We start from the raw sequence: 24771 nt of genomic DNA, 5'->3' as shown, positions 1-24771 counted from the left end.
TAAGATGGCAGCTCCAGGACCAGCAGAGCAAACCTGGCTTTCGTTTTACCCAGCCCTGAATGTAAGAGCTGAGCACATGGCTTTGCTGACCTACCTGTGCTGCTGCAGACATTCCACACCAAGATGGTGCCAAGTTAAGCTGGGAAGAAAGGAAAGGTGTTAGGAAAGATTTAAGGCGAGGAAGTGATGCAGCCCAGCAGTGGCCTGCAGGCATCCAGGAGGAACTCTCCAGAGACAGGAGCGGTGGGAGGTTCGGTCGGTCGCAAGCTGCCCTGCAAGCATTGCTCTATGGCTGCCCACAAGCAAAGGCAGAGCTGGCCAGACCCCTGCCTGAGCGTCTCTGCAGGCTAGTGTGGGATCACTGGGCTGACACTCAAACAGACCTCTTTCTGATGATTTGTCTGCCTTGTGGGCAGTGGAGTCAGGCTAGGGAGGAGACTTCTTCACCTCCGGGAAGCTGCTCATGCTGAGGACCGAGCGTCTGGCGTCTGGCAATGGAAACAAATCCATTGTGCTGGGAGGAAACCACAGGGGGAGCAGCTTTGGAATCTGACAGCTCAAAGTCAAGATGTTTCTGTTTGTTAGTTCCTTTGTTTAAACAGGTTTCTCTGGCACTTGCTCTGTAGATCAGGCTAGGCTAAAACTCAGACACCTCCCTGCCTTTGATTCCCAAGTTCTGCCATTAAAGTCATGTGCCAGCACCCCTTGCCAAATTCAAGTTCCTGATTTTTGACAAGATGATAACCTCTCAGAGACTGTTTCTTCATTGAATAACCCCTGGGAAGCAAAGCCAATTCAACTGTTAGATCATTCACTTTTATAAATTCTTTGCACACAGGGTCTGGGCTAAGTTTGGAATGAATTTTAAGGAGTACAGCTCCTCATTCCCATTGAGATGGCTGCTATGGAGAACCTGTAGTCTTTGCACTTGGTAGGTTAAGGTAAGAGAATCACAAGTTGAAGTTGAGACCAGCCTCATAGAGAGACCTTTTCTTAAAAAACACTCAGGAAAAACAGAATAACCAGTATTGGGAGGGTAAGGAGAAAGTGTAATTCTTGTGCTTTCTTGGGAGGAAGATAGCCCAACTCAGCTACAGCCCCAGACATTTAAAACTGTTTAGCAGCAACAGACAGATCTCCTTCCATCATCTCACTCACATTTACTGGACAGACAGGAAGGGCAGGGCCATGGCATATGCATGACATGGGTCACCATGGATCATCTATTAGAAAATGATGCAGATAGGGAGAAAGCCAGTCCAGTGAGAGTAAAGGAGCAGGCAGATGAGTGGGTCATGAAGAAATGGAGTGCAGCTGTGGAAAGATGGGCAGCTCTCAGCAGATGAGAGATTGCTGCTTCTCATACTTAGCATTTTATGGCTATGGGGAAGACTTCTCTGACCTCTTTGAGATCAGTTTCCTCATCTGAAAAAAAAAATAACAAAAATACCAGCAATGCAAGAGGTCAGACAGGTATAAGTGAGAGAAGTAGAATATAAAATAGGATCCAAATAGACATCTGTATTCTGCAACTCCAATTATTGAAATAGTATTTTCATGACTATTTTGTTAATATAGGGTAATAGCTGGAGGTGAAGCTTAGGTAGTTTGATTTCATTACAATGTGTCTCCTATGGGCATGATGAGGTCAGGCAGGCTTCAGTAGCTAGAATTCTTGGGCTACCTTTGTGGCAAGGACTTCAGATTTCCTTGCAGTTCCCTGTGAATGCATACTTAGCCTGGATTTGTCTCAAATTTAGCAGATAGCTGCCTAAATGTGGTTGCTTAATCTGTAATCCCAGCACTCAAGAGGAGGAAGCTGGAAGATCAGGAGTTTGAGGCTGGTTTGAGCTTCGTTAGAACCTGTTTCCAAAAAGCTACAAAGGGAAAAATGGAAAAAAGCAAGGAGAAAGGGAGGAATGGTTTTAAAAGAGGTGAAATGTTTTTCTAGCATGTATGAGTCCTCAACATGACCGAAAAGAAAAACATCACACAGACACACACACACACACACACACACACACACACACACACACACACACACACTTTAACCACAGAAAAAAAAGTACAGGCATAGAAATATCAAACCAGAAGTTGCTGAAGTGCCTCAGTGTGTAAAGACACTTGCTGCCAAGCTTGGCAACCTGAGTTTGACTCCTGGGATGGACATGGTGGAAGGAGAAAACCAACTCCTGCATGTTGTCTTCATGCCACAGAAGGGTGTCCAGTCACATACATGCACACAAATAAATAATAAAAAATGTGGAAACAGTTGTTGTATCCAGGCAATTATAAACACTATTGTCTAGGAACATAGATATTCATGACCAAATGATGTAGGGGAGACAAGATTCCCTGTATCTTCAGTACAGAGGTTGGATGAGGGAAGGAGAGCTTCCAGCATGATCCTAAGGAGGGGGGAGGGATGGACCACAAAGGCTTTGGAAGTTCTGGAAGGTTTACTGCTCATGGAGGGAGGAGGGAGACTTGGATGGGTGGACCACAGCGCACACATACACACCTCTGATGCTTGCTAGGGGACAGAGATACTAAGGGAGGGAACATTAATGTTTCCACACTGAGGGGAGGCAATGTCTTTCCCCCTGCATTCCCTGCTGTGTGGGGCAAATCCCACTCCCATTTAGCACTTATTCCCTTCTCTCAGATTACTGTTAGCTGCTAATAAGGCTGTCTTCCTTTGCCCTTAATTTATCCATTCAGCTGACCATTAGAGGACATTCTTAAAGCAGGAAGGGAAACCGCTGATGGGAACATCCAATAAAGAGGAGCCGCTGGGCATGGTGGTGTGGTGACATGCTACTGATCTAGCACCGTAGAAGTAGTGGCAGAAGGATCCGGAATTTGAGGCCAGCCTGAGTTGCATAAGACACTATGTAAAACAACAATAAAAATAAAGAAAAGGCCGGGCATTGGTGGCGCATGCCTTTAATCCCAGCACTCAGGAGGCAGAGGCAGGCGGATCTCTGTAAATTCGAGACCAGCCTGGACTACCAAGGAGTTCCAGGACAGCCTCCAAAGCCACAGAGAAACCCTGTCTGGAAAAAAAACCAAGAAAAAAAAAAAAAAAGAATAGCCTGGCTTCATAGTGGTGAGGGGGTTTATGGCAATCTGTGGAAACACGGCCTGACTTGTCCCTGTGTGCCCCCAGGGACACAGCTGTAGGGGAGCTGAGAGCTAGTTCTGTCTGACAGCCCAGCCTAGGTTTCCTTATGTCCCTAGGCCCAGGGGAAGCTCTAATAGCTTAAATGCAAGCACACTCACAAACCTATTTGATTCTTCCTGGAGGGGACTTCATGGGGTCCTGAATCACTGGAGTCTTACTGATAAGATTATCCATGGTGCTTATGCAGGATTATTATCCCAGAGGGTCTGGTCTGAGTGTCTGGGCCGGGAATCTGGGTGTCAACAGGTTCCTCTGCTGCAATGTGTGTAGTCTAGTGATCTGTCTGCTCCCTGCTGAAGTAAGGTATATCCTTGTAGAGGACAAAAGTCCTTGTGCACACAGATAAGCACTTCAGAAGCCAGGGAAAGTTAAACACGCAGACTTATCTCTTCAAAGAAAAGAGATGTTTACTGTCTTCCTCCCAGAATGCTGGGCGTGGCTGTACTTTACAACCTTGTGATCTTTCGCTACTTGCAGAGACAGGCTTCATCCACATCCCCCAGAAATTATGTTTTATTTATCCTATACCCCTTTACCTTGAATCTTGATCATTGCTTCTAAATCCACTAAACCCATTCCATGTTCTCCTAGGGCCAGGCATTAAGTTCACATCAGTCATTCTCACTAGACTACATCTTGAGCATTTTTTTCTGAGTCAACAGTCCCCATCTTTATGGAAGAAGCCATATGTACTTTGTAAAGCGTTTCAATGTAAACATGACTTAGTTGTACACACCAGCTGAGTTAATTGTCATCAGAATTTTTTGTCCCCCAAATTGTGCTGTGTTTAAATATGGCTAAAGTAATTACCTGGTGTAGGACTCTAGGAGTTTGAACCAGTTATGGATGACTAAGTCAAGCTGATCAGAGTTTCTTTCTTGTCTCTTGCTGGCTCATTTCACTTGTGGCCATAAAGCTTTCAGGGAATCTTCCACGTTTTTGAGACAGAAATGGACTAAGAATAGATTAGCAGGAACCCTCATTCCTCTGAAATGCAAATGAATTTTTGAACTACAGAGTACTCCAAAGAGTCAATTTGCATATTCCTTTGGAACCATTCCAGAAAGGTACAGTGAGGAGGGAAAAGAGCTGGAGTTGGGGTTTAGAGATGTTGTGGCTTGCACAGGTAGGGGTGTGTGTGTGTGTGTGTGTGTGTGTGTGTGTGTGTGTGTATGTGTGTGTGTGTGTCTATGTGTCACTTTGTTTGATTTCTTTTTCCAGTGCTGAGACCTTGAGCATACCAGACAAGCACTCTACCATGGGCCTGAACTTTAATCCCCTTTCTTCTTGGCTACATTAGTTGGTTTCTCTGTGACTCAGTTTCCCCATTTGCTCAGCAGACAGGCTAATACCGGTACCTATGACAGAGGGTGGCTCTGAGGACTGAGAGTCAGCGCTGGAAGGCTGTGGAGACTGGGATCACACTGGGATCCACACTGAGATTTGAGACCTTTGCTCCTGTCTGGCAGTGAAGAGCAGGGCAGTGTTGGGTGAAATCATTCCATGGAGGGAGAAGCTGCCTCCCTGAACACAGGAGGCTCAGAGAGGCAGAGTGCAGCTTGCAAACCCTGAGACCACAGGAAACAAATGATCCAGAGGACAGAGCCCGTTGCCTTTTCTGGCTGGGAAGCTTCCATGGTCACTCATTTCTGTATGCATGACTGCTCTGAGCCCTTGATTCTCATCACAGGGCTCAGCTGAAACTTGCAGTTTCCCAAAAGGCCCATGAGCTTGCTCTTCTGGACAATCAGGAGGGACAAAATCCCAGCCCAAGTCTGCTTGCTTAGAGACCTCAGGAGAAGTCTACCTGAAATAAGAAAACCCATTTCCTGCCTGGGTGCCAAACTGGTCCCTGGAATAAAAAGGGAGGAAGCAGACTCCAGGTGTGCGTGGAGTAGGAGGAAGTGGATCATATGACTGCTGAGCTGAGGTGAGAGGCGTCCGGCTGTGTGGAAGTATCAGCTGGTTCCACAGCATTCCGAGGCTTTTCATCCTAGAAGATACTCAGAATTATTAATCTAGTCCACAGATAAGACAAGTGAGCCACCCAATCACTAAGTCAAAAGGCGGTATGAGAATAAATTTGAGTTGTCTAACTCAAATGAGTTAAACACAGGCCCTTGTTCCCAGATTGCTCCAGCAGAGAGAACCACTCACTGTCCTTGGTCTTGGGTAAAGGTCTAAGAAGAGGCAAGCTGGTGGGGGACATAAGGGTGGCTCAGGTGTCCCCTGATCCTGATCAAGGGAGATGGAGGTAGACTACCCAGACCCAGAGTATCCTGTGTGGCGGCACAGAACAACAGATTGGGTTTTTCCATTTGGTCCTTCATGGGGCCCTTGTTCTCTGGGGTCTTCAAGGTAAGATCCTCCATGGTGCCAGAGGGCCTGGCCTGAGGGTCTGACCAAAAGTCTGGAAAACTAGTGGAAGCAACAATTTGTGAAGCTAATAAGCATTGGTCAAGTCTTGGCTATTTGGGGGCAGTTTTTGTAGCGGTATGTCTTGACTTATTGGACTCACTGTTTAGACAGTGTGTTGATTTTAAACTGGCTACAGGGTCATTTATTTAGGATTTTTCTTTTCATTTTTTTGAGACAAGGTTTCTTTGTGTAGCCTTGGTTGTCCTGGACCTTGAACTCATGAAGATCAGTCTGCCTTTGCCTCTCAGATGCCAGGATTAAAGGCATGGTCCACCCACCGTTACTAGGCTCAAAAAAACAAAAACAAAAACAACTTTTTTGTATAGGTGTGGTGGTGCACACCTTTAATCCCAGCACTTGGGAAAGAGAGGCAGGTGAACCTCTGAGTTCACAGCCAACTTGGTTTAAATAGCAAGTTCCAAGCCAGCCAGAGCTATAATAAGCCAGAGTATGTCTCAAAAAATTATTTTTAATTAATGTGTATGTGTTTGTGTCTGCATTAGTTTATGTGCATCACATATGTGTTGGCTGGCAGAGAACATTGGATCTACTGCAGCTGGAGTTATAGGTAGTTGTAAGCTGCCTGAACCCACTGTCAGGTCCCAAAGACACCTGGGACAAATGGCTAACTATGGGGAGCCTATTAGCATACCAAAGTGCACCCTGACAGCCAGGTTCATCAGGGCCAGCAGCTCCTCTCTGCTCTTCTCACCCCTAAACCTCACCATCCCCCAGCTTGTCATTCCTATATAACCCAGACATGTCAGCTTCTCATTCCTATATAACCCAGACATGTCAGCCATGCCATCTTGGTTCTTCTCACTCTCCTGGTTCTTCTCACTCTCTTGGTTCTTCTCACTCTCATGATTCTCTTAGTCCTCTGCTCTTGGTCTGTGGTCCCTTCTTGCATTTCTCTTCTCTTCCTCTCTTACTTCCTCCCCTCTCTACTCCCATGGCATGTTCAGTCAGCTGGCCACATTCCATGTACCATTTTCTCTCCCTGCTCAGGACCCTCCAGATGCCTCTGGCTGTACTCTCCCTCACATCTACAATAAAACCTCCTCAGCCTTACCGTGGAACAGTCATGTCTTCATTTCATTCACCCAGGTCCTCTGGAAGAGCAGCAAGTGTTCTAAACCATCAAGTGGTGTTTCAGTCCCCTGGGTCATTTTTACATATAGCCTGTGCCTCACTGCTCTCTCAGATTTCACAGCACTGCACACAGCAGCACACAGGAAGTCCCCATGGAGGTGCTCAGCACCTTGTGTGACCTTGTCTTCCCTCTGGTGAGACCCTGACCTGGATACTTACGGCCATGCTCATCTGGCATCTGCTTTCCAGCTGTTGCTTCTACACAAAGGAGGCTGCTTAGAGGGGTGACCTTGACAGCTCCCTGAGGAGGGTGATCCCATCACTTCCCAGCTTCTCCATCCTGACCGTGATCACTGGCCTCTCTGAGCCTCAGCAGAAGACGACATGCACAATTGATGCTGTCACATGGTGGAGGGAAGGACAAACAGGGGTTGAAGGAAATGGTCAGGATTCATGTCATTGCTGCTTTACCCCAGACAGAGTGTTGGAGCTGCACCAATTCTTATAGCATTTTGCTTCTGCCTCTGTGGCACATTGTGTCCTCTGAGAGCCTGACTGCATCGCATTTGCATGTGTCTCTACCCACAGGACAGGACAGTTCCTGATTTTTCGTTGTTCCTCAGGTGCTGGGTTTCATTCTTTGGAAAGCAGGGCCTGCTCTTAATGGTATTAAAGCGCTCCTGCAGACTTCTCAGTTATTCCCTGAAGTAGAGACGGTTTCTGTAGTTTAGGAGGAACACTCTGTTGGAAGGGTGGGAAGGGATCAGAATGCTGAGCCAGAGTGCTTATGCGCACCGTGGGGACCGTCAGGCTATCCCACCTGTGGGGTCCCTGTGAAAGGGTCATTGAGAACTGTGGGAAAGTATCCGAATAGGGTCTACCCTGATCTTGGTGCTCAGGAAAAGGGCAGTGTTCTGACTTGCTCATGGCCAGAGTTGTGTTTATTTATGGAGACACTGGGTCTCACAGATGAGTCCCTGTCTACACTAGAGAATGGAAGTGACCTCACTGGAGTTCTTGCCTGTACTTCTGAGCAATTAACACAGGTCATCTCTCCATCCTCAGTTCATCCTTCCGACAACATGCTGCCAGCCCTGCTATGCCTGAGGCCAGAGATTGTGGACAGAGGCTGACATGTTGTGTTAAAAATGAGGACAAAGCAGTAGTCAGTTCAAAAAGGAAGCTGACAATATTCCTTCCACTGAAGTTCGTGACAATGAGAACCCCAGAAGGGAGAGCTGGCTTTAATCCCAGCAGCCTGGAGGCAGAGGCAGGCAGATCTCTGCCATTTCAAGGCTAGCCTTGTTTACATAGAGAGTCTTAGGATGGCCAGGGCTACACAGAGAGTCCTTGTCTAAAAAAAAACAAAAAACAAAAAACAAAAACAAAACAAACAAACAAAAAAGAACAACAACAACAACAAGACCCTCAAAGACCATACCTGGGTCATGAAGTAGGAGGGAAAGCATTACTCTAAAACAATAAAATAAGTGGAGTTCTGCATTATCAGGCATTAAAGGGAAGGGGAAGCTTCTCTTTAAAACCCGAACCATGAGAGTAAGAATGAAAATGGTGGAGTGGTGGTGGTGCACGCCTTTAATCCCATCACTCAGGAGGCAGACGCAGGAGGAGCTCTGAGTTTGAGGCCAGCCCAGGCTACAGAGAGATTTCCAGGACAGCCAGGGCTACAAAGAAACTCTGTCTCAAATCCCCCCACAAAAGTGTGTGTGTGTGTGTGTGTGTGTGTGTGTGTGTGTGTGTGTGTGTGTGTGTTGAAGGGATTACACACTGAAGTGAGGCACGGCTTGATTCTATAGAGTCCCCAATGCCCAAAGTTCAGCGGCAGGCAGTCACTAAATAGAGAATGTGATAGGTGCTGGGTGTATCTCAAGGATAGGCAGTGGGTAGGTTTGGGGTACTATAGAAAAGACCTTTAAACTTAAATTGGTGCCAGGTCCCTTGCCCATGTCCCCTCACTTTGCTGCTGTTAAGCCTCAAGTGCTTCTGAAGCACCTGCCCCAGAGCTTCCATTGTTATAGGTGCTGCGAGGAATCTAAGAGAGTTCCTGACCCCAGTGTGTTTAGGAAGCAGTAACATATCAAGGAAAATTCAGAGTTGTTCAATAGACAATAGAATGGAAAGTGATCAAAATGTAACTTGCTGGGCAGTGGAGGCAACACCTTTAACCCAAGCACTCAGGAAGCAGAGGCAGACAGATCTCTGTGGGTTCAAGGCCAGTCTAATCTACAGAGCTAGTTCCAGGACAGCCAGGGCTACACAGGGAAACCCTGTCTCAAAAAACAGAACAGCAACAAAAACAAAAAACCAAAACCAAAACCAAACAAACAAAAACCCCCCAAAATGAAAAAAGAAAATGCAAACTTCTCCAAGGGGAAGTAGAGTTTTCTGTGTCTAAGAATGAGATTTGACTCAGGAAACAAAGAAACAGAAGTCAACAACAGGGCAGGAATCACATTATTTTGTTTTTAAGATGTATTCATTCTGAGAAGAGCCGCCCACACAGGAAGGAGATCAGCCCCTCCAAGACCCCAACCCAGGGAGCCCAGCTTCAGGTGAGATTGGGTCTCAGGCGGGGACCGCCCACCCAGCCCTCATCCCCCTCCATCTTCGGGGCCGCTCCTGGCTTCCAGAAGAGCCGCCCACACAGGAAGGAGATCAGCCCCTCTAAGACCCCAACCCAGCGAGCCCAGCTTCAGGTGAGATTGGGTCTCAGGCGGGGACCGCCCGCCCAGCCCCCATCCCCCTCCATCTTCGGGCCCTCTCCCAGCTTCCAGAAGAGCCGCCCACACAGGAAGGAGATCAGCCCCTCTAAGACCCCCAACCCAGCGAGCCCAGCTTCAGAAGAGCCGCCCACACAGGAAGGAGATCAGCCCCTCCAAGACCCCAACCCAGCGAGCCCAGCTTCAGGGAGCCCAGCTTCAGGAAAGACATCAACCCCTCCAAGACCCCAACCCCAGGGAGTCCAGCTTCAGCATCCCCAGCTTCAGCTGCAGTAAGGAAGGAGACCAGTGGAGAAGCAAAGACCCCAGCAGCACCCACTGGAAGAAGAGATGGGAAGAAGACAGAATAAGAGATCACTCAGCAATAGAAACCCCAACATGACCCCACCAGAATCCAGGGATCCAACACCAGCAAGTCCCGAAAAGCACTACATAGAGGAAGAAGAGGAGACAGACCTTAAAAATTATTTCATGAAGATGATGAAGACCCTCAAAGAAGAAACGAGGAAATCGCTTAAAGAAATAGAAGAAAAAACAAACAAAAAAATCCATGAAATGGGGGAAAAATTCAAGAAATAAACAAATCTCTCAAAGAATCTAAAGAGCACCAAGAAAAATCAACCAAGAAAATTAAGGAAACAGCTCAAACAGTTGAAGGATTGAAAGCTGAAATAGAAACGATAAAGAAAACACAGAATGAAGGGATGCTGGAAATAGAAAAGCTCGGTAAACGGTCTGGAACTACAGATGCAAGTATCACCAATAGAATACAAGAGATAGAAGAGAGAATCTCAGGTGTTGAAGACTCATTAGAGGATATAGAGTCGTCAACCAAAGAAAATCTCAAAACCAACAAATCCTTAACACAAAATATCCAGGAAATATGGGACACCGTGAAGAAGCCAAACCTGAGAATAATAGGTATAGAAGAAGGTGAAGAAATTCAACTTAAAGGTACAGAAAACATATTCAACAAAATCATAGAAGAAAACTTCCCTAACCTAAAGAAAGATATGCCTATGAAAGTACAAGAATCTTACAGAACACCAAATAGGCTTGACCAGAAAAAGAAGTCACCTCGCCATATAATAATCAAAACATCAAACCTACAGTGTAAAGAGAAAATATTAAGAGCAGCCAAAGAAAAAGGCCAAGTAACATACAAAGGCAGACCTATCCGAATTACACCTGACTTCTCAATGGAAACGATGAAAGCCAGAAGATCCTGGTCAGATGTCCTACGAACGCTAAGGGAACAAGGATGCGAGCCCAGACTACTATATCCAGCAAAGCTCTCAATTACCATAGATGGAGAAAACAAAATATTCCATGACAAAGCCAGATTTAAACAATACGTATCCATGAATCCAGCTCTACAGAAAATGCTAGAAGGAAAACCTAGAGCCAAGGAAGATAACTACATTCACAAAGACACAGGCAATATATAATCATACTTTACAAAACACCAAAAGAAAAAGGGAGGAGAAACTACACAAAATAACTTCACTAACAATAAATCAAGCGCAAACAAGGATCACCAATCAATGGTCATTAATATCCCTCAATGTCAACGGCCTCAACTTGCCTATAAAAAGACACAGACTAGCAGAATGGATACGAAGACAGGACCCTTCCTTCTGCTGCATACAAGAAACACATCTCAACACCAAAGACAGACGTTATCTCAGAGTAAAGGGCTGGGAAAAGATCTTCCAATCAAACGGCCCCAAGAAACAAGCGGGCGTAGCAATCCTAATATCTAACAAATTAGACTTCAAATTAAAATCAATCAAAAGAGATGAAGAAGGGCACTTCATATTCATCAAAGGAAAAATACATCAAGATGAAGTCTCAATTTTAAACATCTACGCCCCAAATACAAAGGCACCTACATTCGTGAAAGAAACATTACTAAAGCTCAAAATGCACATAAAATCTCACACGCTAATAGTAGGAGACTTCAACACTCCGCTCTCACCGCTAGACAGGACCTCCAGACAGAAACTTAGCAAAGAAACAAAAGAATTAATAGAAGTTATGACCCAACTGGGTTTAACAGACATATATAGAACATTCCACCCAAATACAAAGGGATATACCTTCTTCTCGGCACCACATGGAACCTTCTCTAAAATTGACCACATAATAGGAAACATAGCAAATCTCCACAGATACAAAAAAATTGGAATAACCCCCTGCATCTTATCAGACCACCATGCATTAACATTAGAATTCAACAATAACACAAATCGCAGAAACCCTACAAACTCATGGAGATTGAACAATGCACAATTGCACCATCCCTGGGTAAAGGAACAAATAAAAAAAGAAATTAAAGACTTCCTCGAGTTCAATGAAAATGAAGACACAACATACACAAACTTATGGGACACTTTGAAAGCAGTGCTGAGAGGAAAGTTTATAGCACTAAGTGCTTACATGAAAAAACTGGAAACAGTCATACTAGAGAATTAATAGCACAGCTGAATGTTCTAGAACAAAAAGAAGCAAACTCCCCAGGAGGAGCAGACGCCAGGAAATAATCAAATTGAGGGCTGAAATCAATCAAGTAGAAACCAGGAAAACACTGAGAAGAATCAATGAAACAAAGAGTTGGTTCTTTGAGAAAATCAACAAAATAGACAAACCTCTGTCCAAACTAACCAAAAGACAGAGAGAGAACATGCTAATTAACAAAATCAGGGATGAAAAAGGGGACATAACAACGGACTCTGAGGAAATCAAGAGAATCATCAGGGCATACTTTGAAAATCTGTACTCCACAAAATTTGAAAATTTAAAGGAAATGGACAATTTCCTGGATAGATACCACTTGACAAAACTAAATCAAGAACAGATAAATAATCTAAACAGACCTATAACCCCTAATGAAATAGAAGCAGTCATCAAAAGTCTCCCAAATAAAAAAAGCCCAGGCCCAGATGGCTTCAGTGCAGAATTCTACCAGAAATTCAAAGAAGAGCTCATTCCAATACTCGTCAAAGTATTCCACACTATAGAAGCAGGAGGCTCACTGCCAAACTCTTTCTACGAGGCTACAATTACCTTGATACCCAAGCCACACAAAGACACAACTAAGAAAGAGAACTATAGACCAATTTCCCTCATGAACATTGATGCGAAAATACTCAATAAAATACTTGCAAACCGGATTCAAGAACACATCAGAAAAATCATCCACCATGATCAAGTAGGCTTCATTCCAGGAATGCAGGGATGGTTCAACATTAGAAAATCTATCAATGTAATCCACCATATTAACAATCTGTGAAAGAAAAACCACATGATCATCTCACTAGATGCTGAAAAAGCCTTTGACAAAATCCAGCACCCCTTCATGATAAAGGTCCTAGAGAGATCAGGGATAACAGGAACGTACCTGAATATAATAAAAGCAATATACAGTAAACCAACAGCTAACATCAAACTAAATGGAGAGAAACTCAAAGCAATTCCTCTAAAATCAGGAACAAGACAAGGCTGTCCACTCTCTCCATATCTTGTACTTGAAGTTCTAGCTACAGCAATAAGACAACAAAAGGAGATAAAGGGGATACAAATAGGAAAAGAAGAAGTCAAACTTTCACTTTTTGCAGATGATATGATAGTTTACATAAGTGACCCAAAAACTCCGCAAGGTTACTCCTAGAGCTGATAAACACCTTCAGCAATGTGGCAGGATACAAGGTAAACTCAAAAAAATCAGTGGCCCTATTATATACAGAGGATGAAGTGACTGAGAAAGAAATCAGAGAAACATCACCTTTTACAATAGCTAAAAACAGTATCAAATATCTGGGGATAATGTTAACCAAGGAAGTGAAAGAACTTTGTGTCTTTGATGAAAGAAATCAAAGAAGATACCAGAAAATGGAAAGATCTCCCATGCTCTTGGATTGGTAGGATCAACATAATAAAAATGGCAATCTTGCCAAAAGCAGTCTATAGATTCAATGCAATCCCTATCAAAATTCCATCACAATTCTTCAAGGACCTGGAAAGAACATTAATCAACTTTACATGGAAAAACAAAAGGCCCAGGATAGCCAAAACATCCCTATACAATAAAGGAAGTTCAGGAGGCATCACCATACCTGACTTCAAGCTCTATTATAGAGCTATAGTCCTGAAAACAGCTTGGTATTGGCACAAAAATAGGCAGGTAGACCAATGGAACCGAATCGAAAGCCCTAATTTTAACCCACACACCTATGAACACCTGATTTTTGACAAAGAAGCTAAAACTGTACAGTGGAAAAAAGAAAGCATCTTCAACAAATGGTGCTGGCATAACTGGGTACTGGTATGCAGAAGACTGCAGATAGATCCATGTTTATCGCCTTGTACAAAACTTAAGTCCAAATGGATCAAAGATCTCAACATACATCCAGCCACACTGAAACTTTTAGAAGAGAAAGTGGGAGATACTCTTCAACGAGTTGGTACAGGACACCACTTCCTAAACATAACACCAGTGGCACAGGCACTGAGATCGACAATTAACAAATGGGACCTTCTGAAACTAAAAAGCTTCTGTAAGGCAAAGGACACAGTCAAAAAGACAAAAAGGCAGGCCACAGAATGGGAAAAGATATTCACTAACCCTACATCTGACAGAGGGCTAATCTCCAAAATTTATAAAGAACTCAGGAAACAAGTCTCCAAAACACCAAAGGATCCACTAGAAAGGTGGGGTACAGAGCTAAATAGAGAATTCTCAGTAGAGGAGGCTAAAATGGCCAAGAGACACTTAAGAAAGTGCTCAACATCCTTAGCAGGGAAATGCAAATCAAAACAACTCTGAGATACCATCTTACTCCTATCAGAATGGCTAGAATCAATAACACCGAAGACAATTTATGCTGGAGGGGATGTGGAGAGAGAGGAACACTCCTCCACTGCTGGTGGGAATGCCGACTCATACAGCCTCTTTGGAAATCAGTATGGAGATTCCTCAGGAAAATGGGAATTAATCTACCACTAGACCCAGCAATTCCACTCTTAGGCATTTATCCAAATGAGGCAGGTTCATACAACAAGGGCATCTGCTCCACTATGTTCATAGCAGCATTGTTTGTAATAGCCAGAACCTGGAAGCAACCTAGATGCCCCTCAACTGAAGAGTGGATAGAGAAAAGGTGGTACATTTACACAATGGAGTATTACTCAGCAGAAAAAACCAATGGAATCTTGAAATTCGCAGGGAAATGGATAGCACTGGAAGAAACCATCCTGAGTGAGGTAACCCAGTCGCAAAAAGACAAACATGGTATGTACTCACTCATATATGGATTTTAGATATGGATCAGGATAGTGCCAGTCTGCACTTCCACAGATAGAGCGTCTGGGAAACAGGAAAGAACCTAAAAGATATGCATATATGCATAGTACCCAAGAGAAGAGGATGGAGACAAGATCCTCTGAATGGATGGGGAACACGGCGAGGAGTGGGGGGGAGTGGGACCTGGGAAGAATAGAGGGGGTAAAGAGGAAGGGAGTTGGTCATGGGGGAACAGGAAGTTGAGGGGGTGGGGGTAGAATAGGGGGAAGAGGGAATCATAGGATCGAAGACAGATCAGGCACCAGAGTGACCTCGAGTGATCCAAAGGTATAACATCAATTGGCCAGCTAAGCAATAGTGGAGGGACCACCTCGAATGCCCATTCCTGATAATGAACTTGATGACTATAACCATCCGGGAGCCTTCATCCTGTGACTGATGGAAGCAGAGGCAAACACACAATTAATCACTGAACTGAACCCAAGGAACCCAGTGACAGAGAGAGAGGAGTGATGAGCAAATTGGCAAAGAATGGGCTGGCAAAACCAGCAGAGACAGCTGATCTGAACAGGGGAGTGCTCTTGGTCCCCAGACCGACAGTGGGGAGGCCAGCATGGGACTGATCTGGACCCCCCCAAATGTGAGTGTCAGTGAGAAGGCCTGGGCAATCTATGGGGCCCTGAGCTGTGGATCAGTGTCTATTCCTGGTATACAAACTGTCTTCATGTGCCTATAGCACAAAGAGAGATGCTCTCTCAGCCTGGACTCTTAGGGGAGTGCCTGGACCCTACCAAGAGTAAAATGACAGACTCTAGATATCCCCTATGTGGAAGGATTTGGCAATAGGGTGGGAGGGAGGGTGGAAGGGGAGTGCGGGAGGATGGGAGGGAGAGGGAACTGGGATTGACATGTAAAACAAGCTATTTAAAATTAAAATAAAAAATGATAAAAAAAGATGTATTCATTCTATTTAGTGAACATGACTGTTTTGCCTACATACATGTAAGTGCAATGTGTGTGTGTGTGTGTGTGTGTGTGTGTGTGTGTATGCGCGCAGAGCCCAAGAAGGCCAGAAGAGGGTATCAGATACCCAGGAACTAGAGTTATGGATGGTTGTAAATTGACATGTAGGTGCTGGGAACCACACCCAGTTCCTCTGGAAGAACAGCCAGTACTCTTAACCATAGAACCTATCAGTGGGGGTAGAATGAATAGGTGAGTTGCTGAAGCATGGAAGCAGTAAGAGGAGAGAACCCATGCTTTGATTTCAAGGCAGTGGGAGCGAGTGAAGACAGAGGAATCTAGAGGCTACTGCTCTGGTCTACCCAGATTACTTAACAGACCTTAGTTCCACACATTACTAAGCCATCAGGCCTTTGGTAGCAATACCCAGAAGTCACTGTCACAAAGAGACTCCCCCTTTCGAAATGTGACTTTGAGTGGGTTCTGTAGAGGGTGGGGACCTGGGGCTGGACTGTTGCCTGAACTTTGCATTGTGCCTGGAGGGATGAAACCTGACTGAGGCCTCTAGAGGAAAGAACGGAAGTTTAGGGTGGAGCAATAATTGGTTTGGGGTTTGCAAGCTGCTTCTTAGTTCTACCTTTGCAATGTGCAGTGGGTAGCCTCAGGGCTAGCCTAGCACCTGGCACAGGGCAGGCACTCAATCAATAATTACTTATAGAGTCATTAACTATTAGGTAATCCTTCCTCTGGTTTAAATCCAAGGTTGTCAAAGACTTCCAATTTCTGATCCCAGGGTTCTGCCTTGTCTCATGTTCTCTGGGCAGGATTCTTTACTCAAAATGGGCTTCTCCTACATTCATCTTTTAACCAAGGGCACTTGGCTTTGAGCAATTCTTGAGCCAGGAACAAACAAAGGGGTACAGAATTGTCTTCAGGGCTCACAAAGCTGCAGAGAGCCAAGTTTAAAGTAACGCCGCCCCCCCAAACAGGCCTCAGTCATTTCATAAATATAACATTCCCAAAATGTTGTGGGAAATATGGCACCTTCATAAATAGAATTCCATTTCCAGGGCCCAGTGGTCAGTGCGGGGAGGAGCTCATTCTTGTACAGAGCACTGCAGTTGGCTAACTGCGATTCCCAGGTGAGATGAGGGATGGGCCGTGAGAGGATGCTTTCCTTCTCACAGCCATCCACCTGTCCACACTCACATTCCGGAGATTTGCACTGATACCCACATGCCCAGAGACAGCCTTCGCCTGCCCCCAGCAGCAAAGGGGGAGGAATGGCTCAATGGTTAAGAGCACTGACTGCTCTTCCAGAGGATTTAGGTTCGATTCCCAGTACCCACATGGTTCTCACAATCATCTGTAGTTCTACTAACAGGAGTCCCTCACACACTCTTCTGACCTCTAGGGCACCACGAATGCTCATGCATAGACATACATGCAGGCAAAACACTCATACACTTAAGATAATAATAAAAAATGAATTTTTTGTTTTATTTGAAGTGACAGTAAGTAGATAAGGTAAGAGCTCAAAGCCTTTGCAAACAGGCTGGTAAGGGCTACCTCAAGCAGAGTACCATCCAAGTTAAAACACACAGATGTCTGTGAGTCAAAGTGCTAACACTCCTAGGCAGGCCCATGCCTGCAGAGTACTGAGGAGATTCTCCCCAAGGCTCTGCTTGCCTGACCTTAGAGCAGGCCTGCATTTCTGAGCAGGGGCACCCTTAGCAGACTCCCTAGCCCAACTGTCTCTGTGTGGCTAGGCAGGGAAGAGGCATGCTGCTGGTGTCTCCAGCCCAGAAGTGGCTGCTCTGAAGAATTCTTGGTCCTGTGGCAAGCTTTCAATCTACCACCACTTGATGGGGCATCAGAGAATTTGTAACCCTCCCTTGGGTTGCTTCTGATGCTCCCTATTGTGGTGGTTTCCTTCCCTGGATTCCTTGTAGGGCTTTTAATTATGAATTATTTTTATTTTCATTGTTGTTTCTTTATGGTGCTAGGGATCAAACTTATAGAGAAAGTACATACTTCACTAGGCTACATACCTCATCCACCAAAAGTGGGCCTTCAATGTTAAACACTTTAGTTCTCTCATTCATTCATATGTCCATTGAGTAATTTAAAAAAAATCCAGTGGGATGTAACATGCCGAAGACGCACATTTCCTCAGTGACTTGTATGTGAGTTTCATTACACACCAAAAGGGATAGTGGTAGGGAGACAGAGCAGGGAACATACTACCAGAATGCATGCTAAATAAAGGGAAATCTTTCTTTCAGTCCTGAGTCTGTAACTCTTCATTCATGAAACCGAAATCATCTGTGCAAAACGTGTTACTTCATGCCACCTGACACCAGGCAGTCTTTCTCTCAGAGGGAGAGAGAACACCTGTCTTAGACTGAGCACCAGTCTGATACTATTGTCATGGTCACCTCTATTTTGCCCACAAGAAAACTGAGGCACAGAGAGCGATAAAGTATTACCCTGCTGGTTCATTGTAAGCAAGCCTTTTAGTCGAGCACTCTGACCAGCAGAAGTTGCCTCCTGAGGGCTGTGGTGGGGGTTCCTATGCCTGCCGGATGCTAGATCTAGTCAAGGGTTTTTTTTGTTTTTGTTTTTTTGATTTTTTGAGACAGGGTTTCTCTGTGGCTTTTTAGAGGCTGTCCTGGAACTAGCTCTTGTAGACCAGGCTGGCCTGGAACTCACAGAGATCCGCCTGCCTCTGCCTCCCGAGTGCTGGGATTAAAGGCGTGCACCACCAACGCCCGGCCTAGTCAAGGGTTTTGTAGCTATCCTATCACTTAATTTTCCTAAGGTCTCTACTAAAGAGTGGTGTGTACCCCCAAGGTACACAGGAGGGCTCAGGAAAGGTAAGTCAGCACTTGGGGATACAGGCAGCAATTGCCCTGTCAAGCTCCCAGTGCTTTCTCTGTATGAGGGAAGGTGGATGAGGAGATAGGTATAGGACTAGAGCCAGCTACGGAAACAGGAGCATCAGTGGGGTGGTGAGAGGAAGGGCAGGAAGGTAGTGGCAGGAGGAACGGGAGATGCTGGAAGGACCTACGAGGTGGATTCAGTTAGTGGGAGAGTCAGGGTTATTGCATCCATTTTAAATTTTGTTTGTTTTGTTAGCGTACAGGTGCCTGTGAAGGTCAGAAAAGGGTGCTAATCCCCTGAGCTGGAGTTGCAGGCATCTGTGAGCAGTTGTGGGTGCTGGGAACCACGCTCGGTTCTCTGCAAGAGCAGCTAACGCTCTTAATGGCTGAGTCGCCTTGTCATCCCAGATAATCACTTTCTGTGATGAGTTATCGTCAGAGCCAGGTTGCAAAGTGCCAGCCATGATGTACTGTTGCACAGTAAGTGAGGCCAGGTAATGATTCCTTCCCGAGAGAAAACAAGAAAGGACAAAGGAGGACCCCTGAGAACGGGGAGCCCCAGTCCTGTGTGGACAAAGGGAGGAGGCCTGACAGAGCAGAAGTGGAGAGGATGGGTGTGCTCCTGTGCATGGGAGGGGTTACAGAGGACGGAGGGGCTCTGCTCATGGAAGAGAGACTCTCCCCTGCTTTTTAAGGATCAAAGGGAAGAAAGGTGGGTAAACTGAGAGAGAAATTCTCAGGCAGTTGAAGAGTGAGGTGACCAGTGGTTTCGAAAATGCAGACACCATCTTTTCCTTCATACCTCTCACTGTGATTGGTGTGTCTGTTTCCAAGAGCTTCCCTAACAGCTGGACACAAACTGGGGTTTGAAACAATGAAGGCTTACTGGTTCACAGTTCTTAAGGGGAAAAGTCCAAAACAAAGGGCTTCCCAAGTGGGTCCCTTCTGGAAGCCACGAAGAACACTGTCCCAGGCCTTGTCCCAGGCTCCTGGTGGCTCTGTCGTTTCCTCTGGATTGTACATAGATTATTGCAGCCCCTGCTTCTCCCTCATATACTATCTGCCCCATGGGTATCTGAGTGCACATTTTCCTTTTTAAAGGTTTTATTTTTGGCCAGGAGGTAGTGGCACACACATTTAATCCCAGCATTCAGGAGGCGGAAGCAGGTGGATCTTTGTGAGTTTGAGGTCAGCCTGTTCTGCAGAGTGAGTTCCAGGACAGCCAGGGCTACACAGAGAAAACCACAGGGAAACCTTGTCTTGAAAAACCAAGTGTGCTCCAAAGCCACAGAGAAACCCTGTCTCGAAAAACCAAAAAAAAAAAAAAGAAAAACCAAGTGTGTATGTGTGTGCGCGCGCACACACACACACCATAGGCCATAGTCTATGTGGAGGTTATAGGACAATTTATGGGAGCTGGTTCTCACTTTCTGCCTTGTGGGTCCCAAGAATCCCATTCAGGCCATTGGACTTGGCAGCACTGAGCCAGCTTACCAGCCCTCCCTCTTCTTGTAAGCACACCAGTCTACTGTAAGCCAATGCAGCCTCATTTTAAGTTGATTATGCCTGTAAAGACCCCCTTTCTAGGGAGGGGAAAGCTACAGAAATGAGTTTGTGCCAAGGTGGTTGGTTAAATGAGCCCTAAAACATTAAATACATCCACAAACTCCCTTATCTAGATTTATATCTCACATAGACCTCAAGAGCATCTTATAAAGGACTTGATGAAAGTCGTGTGCACTACTGCCCAGATCCTCCTGCCAACTTTGCTTCCTCCTTGTTTCTTAGGAAGGCTCCCTGGAACACACACGATTCTCTTACTGCCCTCTGGGAGTTCCCGGGAGACTATGTCTCTTCTGTCTCAAGCACCCTTAGATGTGGAATTTACAGTTTGTTCTAACAATAATTATATTAGTATCTAATTTTCACTTTTCTTCCTCTGCAGCCCACTTCCACCTTCCTCCCTTACCGAGATATCTATTAATCCAGATGAGGTAGGATCTGTGGCTGCTCTCAGACTAAGTAGTGGCTAGCCAGAGAGGAGGTTTTTTAGGGGCAGGAGAGAGCAAAGACCCAGGGAGTCTGTGCAAAACTACCTAAAACCTTGTGTCAACCTGACACAGCTTGGAATAATCTGAAAACAGAGTCTCAGTGGAGTGACTGTCTTTTTAAAAAAGGTTGGTCTGTGAGCATACCTGTGACAGGGGCATATCTTGATTGATAATTGGGTAGGAGAGCCCAGCCCACTGTGGGAGGAACCATCCCTTGGGCAAGTGATCGTGGGCTGTATGAAGAAGCTAGCTGAGCCTGAGCCTGATAAGCCAGTCAGCACACAGCATTCCTCCATGGTTCCTCCTGTACTTCCTTGGCTCTGAATGACATTTCCTACCTTGACTTCTCTCAGCAAAGGGACTGCGACCTGGAAGTGTAAGAGGAAATATAACCTTTCTTCCCCTAAAGTGCTTTTGGTCATGGTATTTGCCAGAACAACAGAAGCCCAGTCTATCAACACAAAGGGAGAACTTATGTGTTTTGTTAATAGATTTGTTCCATCATATTGGAGTCCATGTTTGGTTACAGAAGCCTTCAAAAATTGACAAAGCTATCAATCCCAGCCCAGAAATCACATGCTCACAATAATGCTGAGATTATTTCAGTGTTGCAGTGACCCTGTTGAATTTACTCATGAAGACACAGCTGAGGACCCTGGTCTGATGCCCTTCTCAACCCCTTTCTCCTGAGAAGAACCAGATGAAAAGTTAGCTGGTTTTCTTCCACCATGAACATTGTCCTGAGGCACTGGGAAACTTACAGGGCAAAGCCTGGTGCTCTATCCATGGTGTTCTAGCCATGATAGTTTGTTTCCCAGAAATAAACTGGGCTTTGGTCAAAGAAGCAGGAAAGTTTAAAGACATTTGCTTTGGGTGACAGTGCCATAGAAAGAGTTCTTGGCCAATCTCAGCAAGAGAGTCAGTGGTTGCAATGCAGAAGTTTGCAGTCTCCTCTGGGATGCCGACCCACACCAGGAGTGTGGGGGTTGCTGGGGGCGATTGCTTTGGATGCAGTCAAGGGTTAAGTAGCTGTATACAGAGGGCTGTAAGAAAAGGTTTATGTTGGTGGGCTGAAGTCATTAGAAGTAAAGTAACTGAAATAATCCTGGGGTAACACGGGTGTGTGTGTGTGTGTGTGTGTGTGTGTGTGTGAGCACTTGCCAGAAATCTCCAAAAGCCCACCTCCTGCAAACATCCAACGGCCTTTGATTCTGGAGCTCAGATACAGGTGAGAAGAATGCTATTAACTGTGCAGTAGGTTAGGGGATTTTATTGGGAGATTTTCTAAGAAAATCTTGGAATGGGGACCGATTCTGAAGAGGTCCTAAGTGGGAGATAGGCGGCTTTAGTTGGGGGCGGGAGGGGGGGCTCACTGAGTCCTCGGTTTATTTTGCAATTTTCAGGAGACCCTGGATTAGGGGCTGTTTGTGAACCGGGTGGGGGATTATTTCTCCCAATAGCTTGGGGGGGCTAACGGCCCCCAGGGAAGGGGCGGGGCCCTACCTCTCCTCCCAGTGTTTTAGTTGCCTGCCACCTCCTCCAGGCCAAAGGCGGGCCGGGGAGGAGAGAGGCCGGAGGGGCGGGGTACTCCTGGCCCGGACGCGGCGTGCGAGCCCCGGTGAGCCGGGCAGGAGCCCTCGGGCGGCCGCCGATTTCCACCTCCCCCCCCCCCCCCCACCCCCGCGTCCGCCCCGCGGCGGTCGATCGCTCGCAGTGTGCGGCGAGGCGGTGGGCTCGGAGGCGGAGCGGGAGGGAGCATGCTTGGCTGCTGCCAGGCCTCGGGGCGAGCCCCGGCCGCCGTCTCCACCTCCGCCTCCTTCTTCTCCTCCTCCGTCTCCTCCTCCTCTTCCAGTCCCGCCGCCGCCGCCGCAGCCAACATGGCTGCGCCCCGGAGCCCGGGAGGCGGCCGCTGAGAGCTGCCCGATCCTCCGGGCCCGAGGCTCGCAGGCCCCGGCCCATGGGCCCCGCCGCCTCGCAGCTCCCGGTGAGCTAGGCTGCCGCCCAGCTCGGCGTGCAGCCCGCCAGCCTCAGGGATCCCCGGCGCCGTCCGGCGGGGCGGGGCGGGGCGGCGCGGCGCGGGCCGCCACTATGGAGCCGCAGCGCCGGGAGCTGCTCGCCCAGTGTCAGCAGAGCCTGGCCCAGGCCATGACCGAGGTGGAGGCCGTGCTCGGGCTGCTGGAGGCCGCGGGAGCGCTGAGCCCGGGCGAGCGGCGGCAGCTGGACGAAGAAGAGGCTGGAGGAGCCAAGGCGGAGCTGCTGCTCCAGCTGCTCTTGGCCAAGGAGCAGGACCACTTCCAGGACCTGCGTGCGGCGCTGGAGAAGACGCAGCCTCACCTGCTGCCCATTCTCTACCTGAACGGCGTCGTCGGGCCGCCGCCGTCCGCAGAGGGCGCGGGTGAGTGCCAGTCCCGAGGGGCCCCTCCTGCCCGCTGGCCACCCCCACTCGCTGCAGCTCACCAAGGTGGCGGCGGAGGCTCCGGTCTCCGCCACAGCTCTACCTGTGTGGCGCGGGTGACACCGGGGGAGGGGGCCGACGCCTGACCCGAATTCTCTGGGAACAATAACCCCTCGCTGAAAGCCTTGTCTTCCCTCTCCTGGTTGCCACCGCTGCAGAGTCGCCCGGAGGCCACCAGGTCCGGCGGCGGGGAGGAGGTCGGAGGACACCACGAAGGATGTCAGTCAGCCCCTTTTCTAAGCTCCTCACCGGAGGCTAGCCCTTCGGGAGCCGGAGGCTGCAGTCGGCAATAGGAACTATAGGCCAAGGGCAGAAAGCCTAAGTTTTGATTCCTGTCACCCTGTTACAGGAACACTCGTGCCATTTCACTTTGTGGCCGGACCCGTTTTCTTCTCGCCGGTTGGATCTCAGTCTCTTAACTTTCCCAGATTTGCTGTAAATTGTACCCAACGCCTTCCCCCTCTGTTTCTTTGGAAATTGTGGGCCCGGAAAAGTTGAGGAAGTTGCATTGCACCATGGGAAAATCTTAGTAGTGGTTGCTGCGTCTCAGTTTCCTCCCTGAGAGCTCCGAGTTCCCAGTGGAGGAGCTCTGGTGACTGATTCCTTTGCGTGGTGCCCTTTGGAACCCCTGTGTTCTTGCTCATGGAAGTGACTGATTTGTAAGTGTGTGTAGGGGGAGGGGTACTGCTGGGAGTTCTTTCCTAGTGGTAGACGTGTCCTGACTGAGCTGGGGAGAGGGAAGCCAGCCTCTTAGACAAGGACAAGGAAGAAGGCATAGTGCAGGGAAAGGATGAGAGGGCTGGCGTGCATGGTGTGTGTTGCGGCAGGAACTTTACCTTATCACATTTAATCACTGTTAACAGCATTCCTGCTTTGTAGCGGTTAAAATGCCCAGCAAAGATTGAGTGCCAAGAGTTTTGAATTATTGTCTGTTTCTTTTTAAAACATGGTTAGAGCCTGGAAACTGCAAGTGTGCCCTTGTTTAGAGCGAACCAATACAATAACAGAATCAGTAAAGACACATCTGTGAAAGAATAGTGAATGAAGAGAGCTGGAAAAGTAAAACCTGCCCATAACAACTTGTGGGCCAGAGGTTGAGGATACTCGCTTATGGGACTATTAAAATCTACACGTATTAAAGGGAGTGTGGTTTTATTAGGTGTCCCTGGTAGCAGAGATCATCTCCACGGGCCATCGCAACCTTACTTTCTCTAGCTGGGGGGAGCCGACATACACGGCTGAACCGCTGACCACATATAACAGAACATTTCACTGGTGGCCTTGCCATCTCCCCCTGGGCTTCTGGCTTTTGCACTCTGTTCCTCAGGTTTGCATTTTGTCCCTGCAAGTATGGTTTACTGGAGATCCTGGGCAAAGCCAGTAGTCTCTTTGAATAGCCTTTTGAAGCTTCAGAAGGGTCTGTCACTTGCAGCTAGAGGATAAAGGACCTCATTAGAGTGACTCTTCTTGTTGCTTGCTTATTTTTAAAGGAGGAAGTTTGTCAAAAATATGTTTCCAGAAGCTTTGCTGAAGAAGCACAGAAGTTAGAGGGCAGGCAAAAGTCCTCCCAGGGATGTGTGTGCATCAGCCCTAGAGCTGGTCTCTGACAAAAGAGAAGGAGTGGGCAGATTACCACTTACATCCCCACATAACTGGCAGTTAAAGAGTCTGAGCTTTAAGGAG

General features: G+C 47.0%; 1 protein-coding gene and 1 long non-coding RNA gene across 7 annotated transcripts in view; one reads left to right on the top strand and one right to left on the bottom strand.

Annotated features, from left to right (window-relative positions):
• Positions 1-3573: 3573 nt before the first annotated feature.
• On the bottom strand, positions 3574-23677 carry LOC121136158. 2 transcript variants are annotated; one of them, XR_005873278.1, is made up of 3 exons: positions 22968-23677; positions 6914-7092; positions 3574-5177 (listed from the first exon to the last, which is right to left on the bottom strand). It is a non-coding gene; the product is annotated as an uncharacterized LOC121136158 (long non-coding RNA). The 2 variants fall into 2 exon arrangements; XR_005873277.1 differs by having other exon boundaries at positions 23091-23676.
• The window catches only part of Dlg5 (discs large MAGUK scaffold protein 5), a 127534-nt gene continuing 125083 nt past the window's right edge, over positions 22321-24771 (top strand). For 4 of the 5 annotated variants that reach the window (XR_005873276.1, XM_040735906.1, XM_040735904.1 and 1 more), the window contains exon 1: positions 22321-23028. Coding sequence is in view for 4 of the 5 variants with exons in the window: in XM_040735906.1 (XP_040591840.1) it covers positions 22722-23028 (307 nt within the window). In the remaining variant the exon portion in view is untranslated. The remainder of the gene's footprint in view (positions 23029-24771) is intronic. The other variant, XM_040735907.1, reaches the window with a different exon arrangement.

This window comes from Mesocricetus auratus, unplaced genomic scaffold (genome assembly GCF_017639785.1).
Source record: "Mesocricetus auratus isolate SY011 unplaced genomic scaffold, BCM_Maur_2.0 Super-Scaffold_100053, whole genome shotgun sequence".
NCBI classification, from domain to species: domain Eukaryota; kingdom Metazoa; phylum Chordata; class Mammalia; order Rodentia; family Cricetidae; genus Mesocricetus; species Mesocricetus auratus.
The sequence above is the reverse complement of the archived record's forward strand: the minus strand, read 5'-3'. Positions and strand labels throughout refer to the sequence as shown.